Here is a 15,368-nt window from a genome sequence, read left to right on the forward strand (position 1 = left end):
GAATTGTCGTAGCATTCAGGGCTGTCGTAGGGAGTGGCGTCGCCACAGTAGCCTGCGTCGGCTTCCTCAAATCATATTCATCCTAACATGTAGTCGTAGTTATTCATCTGGATATTCGTCGCGCTGTGTGAAGTAGGCCCGTCCTGGGCACGGGCGGTAGGGCTGAAGGCCACCATAGTCAGTCGCAGTACGAGGCGTTGGGTGACAAAGGGTTTGAACCGTGGCGTCGAGTGCCCGATACACGGTGATCAATGGCCTTTGGTCTTGGGGGTTGGCCGGTTTTGCTCCCCTCTGAGAAGGTTGTCGACAAAAGCGTGGATGTATTCGCAAGTTTGAAAGGAGATGTATCAAGTGTTTGCGGCTACAATTTAGTATATTCTGCCGGATGGATTCTGGGTGCTTATTGTCTAGATCTAAACTCTATCATATAAACTCCCTGGCTGCGCCTACACTGATTAAGAGGGCTAAAATCAGGCTCTCAGCACAGGAAGCTCGCAACAAGACACAATATCTCATGCCAAACGGGGACCTGCAGAAGGCCCGAGAATACCTGTCGATGTTGAACAAACGAATGGTGGCGGTCCTGTCACGCGACTTGAAGAACATGATTGGCATTTTGGGCCACTATAGCCAAATGCCCTGCCGTGGCGGAATGGGTGGCAAACAACCAGCAAGACAAGATGGACATCGAATGGCAGGAGACGAAGGAAATTCCAGTCCCAGAGCAATGGTCCAACCTAGGTAGCTTGAAAAGCATAAAGACTCCCTGGTCTGGTAGTTGATTACCATCTGACTTTTCAGTAGGTAGGTGAAGAAAGTCCGAAGGGGGAAAACGTATAGGACTACGCATCAAGACATAAGCTATAGTGAGTGCTCAAATTCCTGAAAGCAGATACTGACATATCTACCTTACCTAGGTAGCCTTTGAGGTAAAAGCATAAGCTTAGAGTAATATAGCAATAATAGCAGGAGTATGAATGACTATCTGAAATGTGGTATACCTGACGAACTTCATTAAGTGCGTATATGCGCTCACCCCCTTCCCTTCCCTTTCCTTTCAGCTCTTTTTTCCCATTGCTCTACCATCAGCAGAATATGCATATTCTATTCCCGCGTGATAAGAAGATTCTGACTAGTCAGAGTCTCCCAAGCCCTGCCTCAATCCCGGAAGAGCTCGTGTCTATACCAACAATCAAAGTATCCTGGGCATATCGATGAAACAGCAGCTGATGTCTAGAACCGCTGGGCGGACCCAGAAAATCAAAACCCGTCCTTGGAAATGCTGCTTATCGACCATATTATTGGCTTCTCCTATTGTCAACGCGAGCTTCGCTGATCCTCGGAACGACTGCGTCCAAGTCGAACCAGGTGTACGGCGGAATGGGCAGTCGCCACGAAATCACGGAAAGGGTCCTCAATACAAAGGATAGACAGGACGCAATGCAGGATGTGTTTATCGGTGATGATGGATAAGATCTATTAGTTGACACTGCAAACATCAGAATGCATGTCTTGACGAGCGGAGAGCATAAAGCAGTGGCATAGAAGGCAGGCCGAGGATGGACGAGTTGCCTCGCAGCTCTTTAGGCAGTAGGTAGGTATAGCTTACAGTTTGATATACTCTACTAAGATAGGAAGTGACAGTTGATAGCTATACTAGAGAGATATAGCGATAATAGCAGCAAGTATAATGCTATTATTTCCTATCATACTATAGCAGGGATGATAACGTGGCACTATCGTAATTCTAGGTAGCCAAGTTTAGGTTGCCAGGTATTAGTGCCAGACAGAGGAGTAGCTGTGAATCGCTGCATGTACGTCGCCGACTGACTCATTCGGCGAACTGCAGATACCTCACTTGCTAAAAGGCCGAGAGAGCTATACATGTAGCTTTACGAGCACAAGTCAACCAGCATATGCTTTTTCTGTCTCTACCTCTCTTCCTATAACTTTTACTTGACGAGGCAGGATTTCAATATCCATTCACCAGCACAACAAAGCAACAATGTCAGCCTCCAATCTCAATCAAGAAGTCCTCTCCATATGGGAAAAGAACGCCGAATTCTGGGACTCTGGCATCGGCAAAGAAGGCAACATATACTGGAAACGGCTCCAAAAGCCATCTCTCGAGCGCCTCCTTGGCCCGGCCCTCGGCAAGAGGGATTGCGCCGCCTTGGAGCTGGCCACGGGCAACGGTCTCTGCGCCCGCTGGCTCGCTGACAACGGCGCCTCCAGCATCATTGCCACGGACGGCACTTTTGGCATGCTCGAGCTGGCAAAGAGACACTTGGATAGCCATCAGGCGGGCAAAATTTCGTTTCGCAAGTTAGATGTTACGGAAGAAGGGGATTTCGCGCCTCTAGTTGAGAAGGCGGCCGAGGTGATGCTTTGCGTCCCCTTTTCTCCTATGTGGCTCTCATGAAGTGCTTCCTTTTGTCCGTTAGTATGCTTAATGGCTTACTGATGAACCTTCAAGATTGGCGGCTTCGACATTGTCCTCATGAACATGGCCCTCATGGATGTGGCCACATTCGATCCCCTTGCCGAAGCGCTTCCGAAGCTCCTCAAGGAAGATGGCGTGTAAGTTGTCGATCTTCCAGCAATTCCTTTGACGCCCCTTCTCTCTCTCCGTTCCACTCTATGCTACATTTGGAGCTTGAAATACTGACGCTGGATAACTCCTCTGCCCAGCTTCGTGGCGACTCTTCTTCACCCAGTCTTCATGACCTCCACCTATTCCCGCACCGTCGAGGTGACATATGACCCCCAAACGGGCTCCCAGATCATCAACCGCAGCAAATCAATCAGCGAATATCTCCACGTGAAGCCTGTCAAGGGCGTGTTTGCTGTGGGACAAGAGACACCCCAGGTAAGCCGAGCAGCGCGCCCCTATCAATATCCGGATGGATGGGAAGGGGTATCGAGTACCTGACAATGGATTGATACTGACCTACCTTACCTAGCTTTACTTCCACCGCCCTCTGCATGAGCTCCTGGGCACGTTCTTCAAGAGAGGCTTGACTTTGGATGCTCTCGAGGAGCCCGGTTTCACGAAGGGGGATGCTGTTCCAGAGAGGGCGTATGCCACGGCCAACTTTCCGCAGCTGCCACCCATTTTGTCCTTTCGCTTTAGGAGAGCCCACTAGGTTGAAGCACTTTACCTAGAAACCTTCATTTACTGTTCGTTAGCTCCATAAAACAAGCCACCAGGTTGTTTGCGGAGATCCACGGTCGGCTTGCCTTCATGTTGGCTTCTGAGTTCCAGTCGCCTCCAAATTATGAACTTCCAGTTACAGGCCATGTCTCTAGCACTTGTGGCATTTGACAGCAAACCATCAAGCGATCTATCTGAGTCGGCCATGCCCTTTATATCGCTGCTGTCACATGGGGAAGCTCAAAAGTCCTTGCTATAGGCTGGTTGAATAGAGGTTAGCTTTGACTCGTGAGGCTTACGCGCCTTAAACCTTCTCTTGGCTACATAATTTGGTCGATGGCTTATCCATCGGCGAGAAGCCTCAAACTACAACTTCACCCGAAGACAGCTAAACGATGCCTATGGCAGCATATCGTTGTATACTGACGCCAAAATTGTTGGGGTGGCATCTCATAAACTACGCCATACCGGCATTCGATGCCATGCATAAATAGGCAGCGCATTCGCCGACCCTTCTCCCCCATTCACTTCAAATTTCACTTCAAGTCCATCTTACATTACATTCACTTGTCCTCCAGCTCTGTCCCGCCTTCTTCCATCTCTCCTGCCTCTTGTCTCAACTCTGTGTCATCTTCTTCAAGCATTGTCCTAGCCTTTGATCTTGGCGGAGAACCTCTACAGTCCCATCTTGTGTTTATGGTTTGTTCCCCCCCTGGTTTCCGTCACAAGCATGTCTATGATATCTCCCAACGACAAAGAGGTTCTCGCCAACCAGGGCCTCTTAGTCCCCGCAGCTTCGGAGGGGTCTGTTCGAATTCACAAGCGACGACTGAATCACTCTTCAGACAAAGAATACAGCCATGTCCCTTTACCCTCGCCGTTGAGCCCTGCTTTGACGGCTTCGCAGCCAGATGATGCATACTCTACAATCCCGGAGCAACTAGTCTCCTTGGCCACCATCAAATATCTGGGCTATAATGATGATTCGGCAGCCAAGATTTGGCATGATTGGACTGCCCCAATTCCCCAGGGTCAACCAATCCCTGACACGGACCCGATATTCGAGATGCCCTTCCTTGATCCCATCATTGGCTTCTCGTACGGCCGCAAGGAACTCGACACTTGGGATGAGGATGACCAGAAGTGGTTCGAGTGCATGACTCGATGCGGCATCAACGCAGAAACGCAAGCTGCCATAATGGACCCCGTGTTCAGAGATATTCGACTGACTCAAACGTGTCTGTTTTGGATACGGGACACGATCGAGACCAGGTGGGATGCACTTCGGATGATTCAAAGGGCCCCAATGCAGAGAGAGGAAGAGATTCTCGGGGCAGCTCGATGTTCTAACGGCTCCCCTGCTTCTCAAACCATTCGGTCTACTCCCGGAACCTCAGAGCAGCATACGGCGCTGTCAGAGGCTGCTCTTCAAAACGCACCGGGCTCTCTAACCCTGTATCGGGGCATGAGCCAGGCTCGCGCGGAAAACTTGTTCGACGAAGATGGCACCGTCGCGATTCAACGCCTTGTTTCGCGACCGCCAACAGACTTTTGTTCCGACGATTCTGCATATTACTTCGCCGTTGACCGAGATGTCGCGATACGGGACGCCTGCTGGACGCGGCGTCGGGGCAATGATACCAGTGTCGTTATCGTCCACGTCGAAATCCCGACCGCATGCGTCGAAAGACTGTCCGGCTCAGAGGTCCTACGCGTCTACTGGCCCAGTGAAGAGTGGAAAAGACTGATATGGATCTGCCGGAACGATCACACATTTCCCTCTGCCCTCGTCAAGTACAAGCGGGCTACACTGATCATCGGAACTATTGCGGGTAAGCCGAACGAAGTGTACATGAACATGAATACCAGTAGCCACCAGCAGATTACCGAAAAGCATGTTCTTAAGAATCAAGCGGGAGGAGATGCCGTCCAATACGTTTTCCGGAACCCTGAGGGAAGGCGACTGCTGGCTGAGAATGCCGGCTTTAAGGTATATAACTTACCTAGCGGGGAGTATCACTAATAGAAGCAGACTAAGGAAGATAGACTCCAAGTGATCTATATATATCTATATATATCTATATGTCTATATAAATCTATATGTAGATATATATCTATATGTAGATATATATCTTTATTATAGAGATGATGTTATCTTAAGCCCTATATCGAAAGTGGCCTAGAACTTCTTTTATATCTCTATATGGATATCGACTTAGTTGTTATCATCAAGTCCTAATCATAGTAGTCTCTCAACGCCTTCTGTCAACTCATCTGAATACCCTCCCTCCGTCAAATTGCTCGTAGCCATCCGAAGAAATGCCTCCAAGTACCCAGCCCTCTCGAAATCGAGACTCGGCTCATCACTCTGCAGAACCAGAAACTGCAGCGCACACGGCAATTCTCTCCTCAAGGCCCCCTGCCCATTGCCATCACCATCACCATCACCATCCATATCCACACTCACGCCCAACTCAATGCCCCCGCGTTGTCTCGCTTCCAAGCGCTGCAGCTCCAAGAGCATATTCTCCCCATTCCAGAGGTGAGACTCCGCGCTTGTCGTGTCCCCATTCATGATCTCGAAGATGACGAAGAACAGGCAGCAGAGGATGGCGGGCCGGAGGCTCTCCGCCCGGGAAGATGATGTGCTCGTGTCCTCTCGGACGAGTCGCAGGGCGCGGCCGTAGTGCCAGAGGGCTTTGCCGTAGTGGTTGGTGCCCATGCCGGCTGCGGACTGGGCGAAGATGAGGATGAGGACGGCCAGGTTTGCGGACTGGACGGCGACGTTGCTCCGGATGAGCAGGGGGACGTTGTCTTGCCAGAATTCGGGGTCGAAGATGTTGCTTTGGGGGAGGCTTGGGCTGAGATTGGGAGGGCTGCTGAAGGGTACATGCTCGTCTTGATAGTTTGCGGATAATCCAGCGTGGGAAAAGACGAATCCTATTTCTGGGCTTGTTGGACCATGTATATTCGTTGGGTTGATGGTTGCATCTGATGGTGAATTGGTCTCCATTGCGTCGGATTTCTTTGCTGCATTGGACGGCTTTCCTACAGAGAGCAACGGATGCCTCCAAGATGGTACTGCTACTTTACGCTCTGCAATCTCACTTCGTCGTCTCTGCCTGGACAATCGGTATTGAGTCGACGTTGCGCCAGACGAAAGAAAAGAAGAGGGCAAGAATTGAGAGACACGTTGCTGAGAGCATGTAGTATGTCTTCCAACTGCTGGGCTGCAAGTGCCGCTTCTCAAAGGCCGCAGAGATACTGCCATCTTGTCAGCCCCCAGACTAAACCACCATTGCATCTGCCGAGAACTGGGACAAGGCTGCTGGCGATCCATGTTCAAGGCTGTATAGCATGCAGTCATCATCTGGGTGCCATGTCAGATACTAGCAGATCTCATCCATCATCAATCTGATCTGCATGCCGCCCAATGGTATTTCATCCCTGAGCGATATAAGGTAGCCAATGAAACGCATCAATATAATCATGTCAGGCATGCCAGTCATGTTCCGACTAATACAACGCCTTTTGTCTTCTGACTACAGATTCTGGGGTAATACCAGCGTGGAGTAAGCAAAACGTATGGGGTAAGAAAGTAGGTACCAGACCTGTCATGTCCCCCGGCGGCTGCTGGTTGGTGCTTCTTTAGATGCAGTATCGGGCATCGTGACGTCTCATAAAATCGAAGTAGCGACCATGCTTGCGTCGCAAGTCCAGAGAAAAGAAGAACCAAAAGTGAAAACTATTGCATTGTATCCAAGTTCTGTACGTACACTGACTGACTGTCCTAACTACTGCAACAGTCCAGCGCTCGCATATCGCCTGCTTCTTTATACTGCTGCCCTTTTCTCCCCTGACATTCATACCTTACGGTATGATCCTCCAAACATAAGGTACCTGGCACCGGATGCTTTTTCCAATCGCGAATGACTGAAGAATTACAAGATGCCAGATGCACTGGGTAAACTCACACGAGCCTCTCCGCCCAACTGCCGGTTTGGTCTCACCGTGACCTCCCCAAGCAGCGGGGTATCTGCAGCAACTCTTGCGAACGGACCAATCGCATATTCTGGGCACTCAAGGTAGGTAGTTTAGCATCTCGAATGACTCTACGTTAGTAGCACCCCCACGATATGAGACACTTTTCTGTACCTCATACGAGAGGCTAATTCGTCGTCTTCTTCTTCTTCTTCTTCTTCTTCTTTTCCCCTTCTGTAAGTGCAGCACCCACCGCGTAGGTACCTGAGACTACAAGGGCGGAGAGTACATACATCGTACCACGCAGCACACACTTCAAGACTCAAACCCACCACCTTGCTGCATACGGCAACGAAACTATCACCACTCACACTCACACCGACACACAGTCTCATACACATTGAGCCCATACACCACTACTCACTCACGCTCCCATTCGTCTTACAACCTCCCAACCATGCCAACCTCATCCCCGTCCTCCCTCCCCCCCTCCACCTCCCCAACCATCACCCTCACAAACCCAACCCCCAAAGAACGCATCCGCACCTGGCTCTACAACCAGACAGAATGGGGCAACAGCCTCACCGTCCCCGCCTACCTCGAGCGCGAGGAATACCTCCTCTCCATCCCCCTCGCCCGCAACGGCGGCATCACCAACTGGATCCTCACAGACTCTAGCTTTCCCGTCTCCTCCTCCAAGGATGATGATGATGATGAAGAGCGGCCCGTGCTCGCCGCCTGCGAGACCCTGCGCAAACGCGCCCTCGTCAGGGACCCCGTCTCCGGAACGGTGCGCGACGTCGTGGCGTACGGCGTCGCCAGCGTCTTCACCAACAAGGCGTTCCGCGGGAGGGGGTACGCGGGCAAGATGATGGAGCTGCTGAGGGGCTACATGGCCGGCCAGCACCGGGAAACGGGCGGCGGCGAGCCCGCCTTTTCCGTCCTCTTTTCAGACATTGGCAAGCAGTTCTACGCAAAGCACGGCTGGATCCCCCTCGAGAACACGCAGCTCGAGTACCGCGTGAGGGAACAAAAAACCCCCCCCGAACCGGAACCGGAACCAAGCAGCAGCAACAACAACAACAACAACAACAACATTACTCTTCTGGGCGAAGAGCATCTTTCGGAACTCGCAGAGAAAGACGAGGCGCTTCTCCGAAAGGAAATCGCAAAGCCTAACCCTGTGGACGCGTCAAAGACGAGGGTCGCTGTGATTCCGGACGTGGATGCTTTGCAGTGGCACTTGTATCGCGAGGGCTTCATCTGTAACGCTTCCTTTGGCAGGAAACCCTCCGTTCACGGCGCGCTGTACACCTCTCCCTCGACGGGATCTCGTGTCTGGGCCTGGTTCGAGAGGAACCATTACGGCGGCCCTGAGAAGCCGGAGAAGAACCTCTTGAGTTTCCTCCGCTTTGTCATTGAGGACGAGAGCATTCCCGATGAAGAGCTGTCCGAGGCAGTCGTGGGCATTTTCCGGGTCGCGGAGAGGGAGGCCAGGGACTGGAAATGCTCAAAGGTCGAGATCTGGAATCCCAACGCCAGAGTCAGGAGGGCTGCTGAGGCTGCTGCTGAATTTCAGACTACGTTTGTTGTAAGGCAAGACAAGAACTTGGCCAGTCTGAACTGGTTCGGCGAGGGGTCTGCGGAAGACTTGGACTGGGTTGCCAACGAGAGATTCGAGTGGTGCTAGTTTCGACGATAGAATTGGATATAGATGTAGAGATACGCTCACAAAGGGAAAGAGTAAAAAAGAAAGGGCCAGCATAGAAATGGAGAATCATGAAATCGTTTAGTATTTTATCCCTCTGCATCCCTCGCCCTCTGAGTATCAAATCGCACCGCAAATCACAAGTGAGCTACATGAACCGTCCCTTTTACACATCAACTCCTTCTATGCACCATCAACCCATCTCGCACTTTAGTAGCTTCTACCAAACATGGTCCAGAACTGCGCCTTGTGCTGGCACTCGGGGTTGAGACACTCCGTCTCGCCGACAACAATGCCCTCGGGCTGCTCGAAAGGAATGCACAGACTCTTCATGCCCATGGAGGGGAGTTTCTGGCTCTCGGGGACGTCGGGCTGGGTGTCCTCGCGCGTGGTGAGCTCCTTGATGCGGTCCTCGCACTTGCCGTCGCCGCAGAAGGGAATCAGGACAACGTTCTTGTTGTCCAGGGAGGGGAGAACATCGTCCCACTTGGTGATCTGCAGGCGGTGCTCGCGGAACGACTTCTCGGCCTTGGCGTACATGTCGGCCTGGATAGTCTCCAGGAGCTCGGGCACCTTGGTGGCGACCTCGGCAATGGGGATGGTGCCCTTCTCGCCCGTGTCTCGTCGCGCCCAGCTGACCACCTCCTTGGCGGCGTCCTTGGGGCCAAACTCGATTCGCAGAGGGACACCCTTGAGCTCCCAGTCGTTGAACTTCCAGGCAGGGGTGTAGCCCTCTCTCCAGTCGGACTCGGCGCGGACACCAGCCTTGCGCAGGGTATCCCGGATGCCGTCCAGCTGGTCCTCGTGCTTCTTCCTGTCCTCGGGAGTCGTGTTCTTGTTGATGCCGACGGGGATCAGGATGGTCTGAGTCTTGGCGATCCTGGGAGGAAGGACGAGACCCTTGTCGTCACCGTGCACCATGATCATGACACCAATGACACGGGTGGACAGACCCCACGAGTTCTGCCAGACGTGGATGTGGGAGCCCTTGTTGGCGGGGTCCTCAACAGTAATGTCGAACATTTTGCTAAAGTTCTGGCCCAGGCAGTGGGACGTGGCACCCTGGATACCGCGTCCGTTGGAGGGGATGTAGCCCTCGACAGTGGTCGTGTAGTAACCACCCGCAAACTTCTCGTTCTCCGTCTTTCGCCCTCGGACAACGGGGACAGCCAGAAGCTGCTCGTAGACGCCGGCATACAGCTCCAGAATCTCCAGAACCTCCTTTCCGGCAAGCTCCTCGGTCAGGTGAGCAGTGTGGCCCTCCTGCCAGAGGAACTCTCTCGTTCGCAGGAAGGGGGTGGTCTGCTTGGCCTCCCATCGGACAACCGAGTTCCACTGGTTGAGTCGAAGGGGAAGGTCTCGGTGGCTGCGAATCCACTTGGCGTAGTAGGGGTACATGACGGCCTCGGAGGTGGGACGGATCGCGACGGGAACCTCGAGATCCTTGTCACCACTGGCAGGAGTCAGTATACAAGTCTCTCTCCAAATTCCAAATCATGCAATACGTACGCCTTAGTCACCCAGGCCAGTTCAGGTGCAAAGCCCTCGACGTGATCCTTCTCCTTCTCCAGAGACTTGGAGGAGAGGAACATGGGGAAGCTGGTCTCCTCGACACCCATCAGCTCGATGCGCTCCTGGAACCACTTCCGGATCACGTTCCAGATGTGCATGGACAGCGGGCGCAGGACGAAGAAGCCCGAGATCTCCTGGTAGTACTCGACCATCTCGCCCTTGAGGACGACCTCCTGGTACCAGGCCGGGAAGTTCTCAGCCTTGGTGACGGTGATGCCAATGATGTCGTCCGTCTTCTTGCCGCCCACGACGGGGAGCGCAGCCTGCTTGGCGGCCTTTGCGGCCTTGTCGGCAGCCATCTTGGCCTGCTTCTCGGCCTTCTTGAGGGCGCTCTTGGAGGGCTCCTTGGGCTGGTCGGCGGCGTTCTCCATCGTGTACTTGGTTTTCCGGTCTGCGTTGTTGGTGAGCTTGCGGCGACTCTCGCGCTTGGAGGAACTTCCGACAGAGGCCTACCTGCTATTATATGCTATATAGCCGCAGGTATGACACAGAGCTCGTCCCGGCTGCAGCGACAAGTTCAGGGCTTGACTCACACTGCAGATGCGCAACAGAAAGGATGAGGTTCCGTCGAAAAAAAGAGTCACGAGAGATTCGATGCCTCCAGTCTCGCGCGGGCTGCCCCGCTATCAGTCCGGCTGTCCCTCGCCGCCCAAAAAGGAGGGGCACGGCAGGGAAATTTCAACGTCCCCTGAGCGGCGCCCAATCAGGGCTCGCGGGTGCTGGAACGTCGGGGGCTTGGAGGGGCTGCCAGCGCCGTGGGAGGCGTCGCTCAGGCGCTGCTCTGGCGTGTCGTGGCTCGTTGTCGCAGCGCCGGAGCTGGAACAATCTGTGCTTCCGACAAAAAAGTCGAGGGGCAGCGGGACGGACAAGTGCCGCCATTACATGAGCTTCGCAGCTTGGAGGTAAGCCAGGGCCACGATTGGAGACTCAAGGCAGAAGCTGTCGATTCTGGAACCTTCAACCTGCACCACTCCTTTTGTTCTTGTTGACCACCATCCGCTTGAACCACTGCAGCAACGGTTAGGCGGAACATACCACAGCTATCGTCATGGCAGCCCTGTTTGAGCAGCCGCGGAACGGCACCCTTTTCCTGGGTGGCACGAAGATTTCCGGATCCGATATTCGAGACCAAAACGGTGCGTTGGGCTGCTGCCCATGAGCCGGAAGAGTTAATGGACTAACAGACGCAGTTCTGGCGACACAAGCCATTGCCAATGTGGTCAAGAGCTCCTTCGGCCCCAGCGGTCTTGATAAGATGATGGTGGACGACATTGGCGTGAGTACATACACCGACTGCCCCTCGATTGGGACCTCTGCAGTCCCCCCCTATTTCGCATCGACGAAGCAACTCGAAACCACATCGCATCTCGACAGCTTGCTTACAATCTCGTGTTACTTCAAATAGGACGTCACGGTAACAAACGACGGTGCCACGATCCTCACCCTCCTCGACGTCGAAGATCCCGCCGGAAAGATCCTGGTGGACCTGGCCCAGCAGCAGGACAAGGAGGTCGGCGATGGCACCACATCCGTCGTCCTCATCGCCGCCGAGCTGCTCCGGAGAGGCAACGAGCTGATGAAGAACCGCATCCACCCCACCACCATCATCACCGGCTACCGACTGGCCCTGCGAGAGGCCATCAAGTACCTGAACGAGAACGTCAGCATCAAGGTCGACAACCTCGGCCGGGAATCCCTCCTCAACATTGCCAAGACGTCCATGTCCAGCAAGATCATCGGTGCCGACTCCGACTTCTTCGCCGACCTGGTCGTCGACGCCATCCAGGCGGTCAAGACCACCAACAACAAGAACGAGGCCAAATACCCCGTCAAGGCCGTCAACCTGCTCAAGGCGCACGGAAAGAGCGCTCTCGAGTCCGTCCTGGTCAAGGGCTATGCCCTGAACTGCACAGTTGCTTCCCAGGCCATGCCCACGCGTGTTCAGGATGCCAAGATTGCCCTTCTGGACATGAACCTGCAAAAGGAGAGGATGAAGCTCGGCGTTCAGATCACCGTCGACGACCCCCAGCAGCTCGAGGCCATCCGTGCACGTGAGTCTGGTATGATCATTGAGAGAGTGGAGATGATCCTCAAGGCTGGCGCCAACGTCATCCTTACCACCAAGGGTATTGATGATATGGTGTTGAAGATGATGGTTGAGAAGGGCGCCATGGGTGTCAGGAGATGCAAGAAGGAGGACCTGAGGCGAATTGCCAAGGCCACCGGCGGCACTCTGCTCAGCACGCTCTCCGATCTGAACGGTGACGAGAAGTTTGAGCCCTCTTACCTGGGCCATGCCGAGGAGGTCGTCCAGGAGCGCATCTCGGACGACGAGTGCATCCTGATCAAGGGCACCAAGTCCCACTCCTCGGCCTCGGTCATCCTGCGAGGACCCAACGAGTACTCCCTCGACGAGATTGAGCGGTCAGTCCACGACTCCCTGTGCGCCGTCAAGCGGACGCTGGAGAGCGGCAGCATCGTCCCCGGTGGCGGCGCCGTCGAGACTGCTCTGCACATCTACCTCGAGGAGTTTGCCGGCACCGTCGGCTCGCGCGAGCAGCTGGCCATTGGCGAGTTCGCCCAGTCCCTGCTCGTCATCCCCAAGACGCTCGCCGTCAACGCCGCCAAGGACGCCGCCGAGCTCGTCGCCCAGCTGCGCTCCAGGCACGCCCTGTCACAGCGCATCCAGGAGGGCGACGCCAACGAGGACGAGAAGACGATTGCCAAGAAGAAGGGGTACAAGAACTACGGCCTGGACCTCACCAAGGGCCGGGTCGTGGACGAGATCAAGCTCGGCGTGCTGGAGCCCAGCATAAGCAAGGTCCGCCAGCTGAAGAGTGCGGTCGAGGCATGCATCAGCATCATGCGGATTGACACGCTGATCAAGCTGGATCCGGAGCAGCCCGCCGAGGACGATGGCCACGGTCACTGATCTGGACATGGGGATGTTGGTGTTTGATAGACAAAAAGATATCTAAAATTACTGTACTCTGTCTATAATACTCTTGGCTGCAAGCTGCGTTCTCATTTATGACACACTCATCGTGATGCCCTCGCAATCTCCTATTGTAGGAAAAGTAGTCCTCTTTTTGTAAGAATGTTTTTTATTTATACAATGCTGCACACGGCTCACGTCTAAGAAACAAGGAAAGTTGTTGGCGCATCCCATTCCCAGCAAAAATGAGAACGCACCGTCTTATCCATAGCTTGGTTTCAACCAACCCATCCAACCCCCCTCAATCATGCCTCCATCCCCAGGAATGACTTGACCGCCTTGAAGAGGAAAAATCTATGGTTTTGTCGGTGTTTTAATCATCCCAAGACGACTTATGTACTTTCTTCTCTTCTTCAGGAGCTGTCTCTCTCGTTCGCCGATTTTATGTTCCTCTCCCCCCAAGTACTGTTACAATCGTCTGGCGACAGGACAGTTCCCTCCTTTTCTTCCCATCTCCACCCCTCACGTCTTCACACACACACACACAACATGTCCGCTTTAACCGATGATAAGCTTGTCATCCTCGGGGAAGTCGTACTCGGGAATCTCGAGGTTGAGCGGCGCAGGGCCCTTGCGTATCCGGCCGGAGATGTCGTAGTGCGAGCCGTGGCAGGGGCAGAACCAGCCGCCGTAGTCGCCGGCCTCGCCGATGGGCACGCATCCCAGGTGGGTGCAGACGCCGAGCATGACGAGCCACTCGGGGCGCTTGACGCGGTCCTCGTCGGCCTGGGGGTCGCGCAGGGAGGCGACGTTGACCTTGTTGGCCTGCTCGATCTCGTCCTGGGTTCGGTGGCGGATGAAGACGGGCTTGCCGCGCCATTTGATGATGACCTGCGGGGGACATTGAGTTAGTCATGAACTTTTTGGTCTGGTGGAGGGTTGTTTCGCTCGGGAGTGTGCTCACGTTCTTGCCCTCCGGGATGGTGTTCAGGTCGACCTCGACCTTGGCCATGGCCAAAACGTCGGCAGAGGCAGACATGTTGACGAGGAACTCTGCAGCACACCAACGTTAGCTTCCATGCATTTCCAAAAGAACAACTCAATTGCTCCAATCCAGCTCCTCCAACGCTTCAATGGCCCTCCAGCACCGAATCCCAGCTCATCCCGAGCCCCCCCAATGTCTCCCCTTGGCCATCTCCTAACCCCCCTTCCAATATCCCGCTGACAAACAAAGAAGCACCCACCTTGAACAGTGCTCTTCGCTCCGGCAGCCGTAATCGCGCCCATGGTGCCAACCATGAAGTAGCTGAACAGCTTGTTGGTCGTCTCGTTGCCCTTGGACAGGTACTTTCCAAAGTCGGGGACCTGGCTGGCCTTGCTCTCGCCCTTGAGCTTGAACGGGCTGCTGTACGCCGCCGCCCCGGTGGAATCGCCGGCCTGGCAGGCCGCAGTCGAGCTCAGCGCGCGCACGGCGGCGGGCTTGGTGGCGGCCGTGGCCGAGCGCAGGCACAGGCGGGTGGCAGTTGCGAGAGGCGCCATTGCTGCTCTTTTTTTGTTACGGTGGTTGTTGTGTCGGTGACGGCGTGCGAGAGAGGTGAGGTCTTTTCGTCTGCCTTTCCGAGCTTTCGGGCTAAGGCTCAGTGGTGATGATTGCCGAAATGTTTTGGGATCCGGTTTTTTGAGGTGGTGGCCTCAGGCTGCCATTTGGTCAGCCAAGGTGGAATTTGCCGGGCGCTGATTCGTCGGCGGCTTCGGCATCCCGGTCTGTTCCGCTGGGAATCGACCCATGCAGAAGAGCTTGTGAAGAATGGACGTTCATGACGGTGATGAATTGAATAACCAAAAAAGAATACAAAAATTATGATGGTTTCTTATAATTAGGAAAAGGACAGAAAAGCAAGAAAGCCAGATTCAATTGAGTTTCAAACGCATCAAACAACAGGCTAAACCATGAGCCCTCGTCTCTATGCAGTCCATTCTGTGATAAATCCATCGCATCGCCATCGCCCGTATACATC

General features: G+C 54.1%; 7 protein-coding genes across 7 annotated transcripts; 4 read left to right on the top strand and 3 right to left on the bottom strand.

Moving 5' to 3' along the window:
• Window positions 1-2,005: 2,005 nt before the first annotated feature.
• BBK36DRAFT_1140662 (S-adenosyl-L-methionine-dependent methyltransferase) lies at window positions 2,006-3,146 on the top strand (the record flags this gene model as incomplete). The annotated part of the gene is made up of 4 exons (XM_024893398.1): window positions 2,006-2,380; window positions 2,477-2,580; window positions 2,692-2,869; window positions 2,964-3,146. 4 exons carry the CDS (start codon window positions 2,006-2,008, stop codon window positions 3,144-3,146), a joined length of 840 nt encoding a protein of 279 aa, XP_024750215.1.
• Window positions 3,147-4,076: 930 nt separating this feature from the next.
• On the top strand, window positions 4,077-5,171 carry BBK36DRAFT_1083734 (hypothetical protein; the record flags this gene model as incomplete). The annotated part of the gene is made up of 1 exon (XM_024888939.1): window positions 4,077-5,171. A coding segment is annotated over one exon (1,095 nt), but the record flags the coding sequence as incomplete, so codon positions are not given.
• A 222-nt stretch (window positions 5,172-5,393) lies between these two features.
• Window positions 5,394-6,167, bottom strand: BBK36DRAFT_160461 (hypothetical protein; the record flags this gene model as incomplete). Its single annotated transcript, XM_024897699.1, has 1 exon — window positions 5,394-6,167. One exon carries the CDS (start codon window positions 6,165-6,167, stop codon window positions 5,394-5,396), a length of 774 nt encoding a protein of 257 aa, XP_024750217.1.
• A 1,425-nt stretch (window positions 6,168-7,592) lies between these two features.
• On the top strand, window positions 7,593-8,825 carry BBK36DRAFT_1117395 (hypothetical protein; the record flags this gene model as incomplete). The annotated part of the gene is made up of 1 exon (XM_024890345.1): window positions 7,593-8,825. One exon carries the CDS (start codon window positions 7,593-7,595, stop codon window positions 8,823-8,825), a length of 1,233 nt encoding a protein of 410 aa, XP_024750218.1.
• Window positions 8,826-9,053: 228 nt separating this feature from the next.
• Window positions 9,054-10,786, bottom strand: BBK36DRAFT_1168416 (prolyl-tRNA synthetase; the record flags this gene model as incomplete). The annotated part of the gene is made up of 2 exons (XM_024895180.1): window positions 9,054-10,296; window positions 10,353-10,786. 2 exons carry the CDS (start codon window positions 10,784-10,786, stop codon window positions 9,054-9,056), a joined length of 1,677 nt encoding a protein of 558 aa, XP_024750219.1.
• A 677-nt stretch (window positions 10,787-11,463) lies between these two features.
• On the top strand, window positions 11,464-13,347 carry BBK36DRAFT_1198809 (T-complex protein 1; the record flags this gene model as incomplete). Its single annotated transcript, XM_024897057.1, has 3 exons — window positions 11,464-11,551; window positions 11,606-11,691; window positions 11,821-13,347. 3 exons carry the CDS (start codon window positions 11,464-11,466, stop codon window positions 13,345-13,347), a joined length of 1,701 nt encoding a protein of 566 aa, XP_024750220.1.
• A 299-nt stretch (window positions 13,348-13,646) lies between these two features.
• BBK36DRAFT_1135200 (ubiquinol cytochrome reductase) lies at window positions 13,647-14,933 on the bottom strand. Its single transcript, XM_024892554.1, has 4 exons — window positions 14,595-14,933; window positions 14,315-14,403; window positions 13,908-14,241; window positions 13,647-13,852 (listed from the first exon to the last, which is right to left on the bottom strand). Exons 1-3 carry the CDS (start codon window positions 14,887-14,889, stop codon window positions 13,909-13,911), a joined length of 717 nt encoding a protein of 238 aa, XP_024750221.1. The 5' UTR covers window positions 14,890-14,933; the 3' UTR covers window positions 13,647-13,852; window position 13,908.
• Window positions 14,934-15,368: the final 435 nt, after the last annotated feature.

This window comes from Trichoderma citrinoviride, assembly GCF_003025115.1.
Source record: "Trichoderma citrinoviride strain TUCIM 6016 unplaced genomic scaffold BBK36scaffold_6, whole genome shotgun sequence".
NCBI classification, from domain to species: Eukaryota; Fungi; Ascomycota; class Sordariomycetes; order Hypocreales; family Hypocreaceae; genus Trichoderma; species Trichoderma citrinoviride.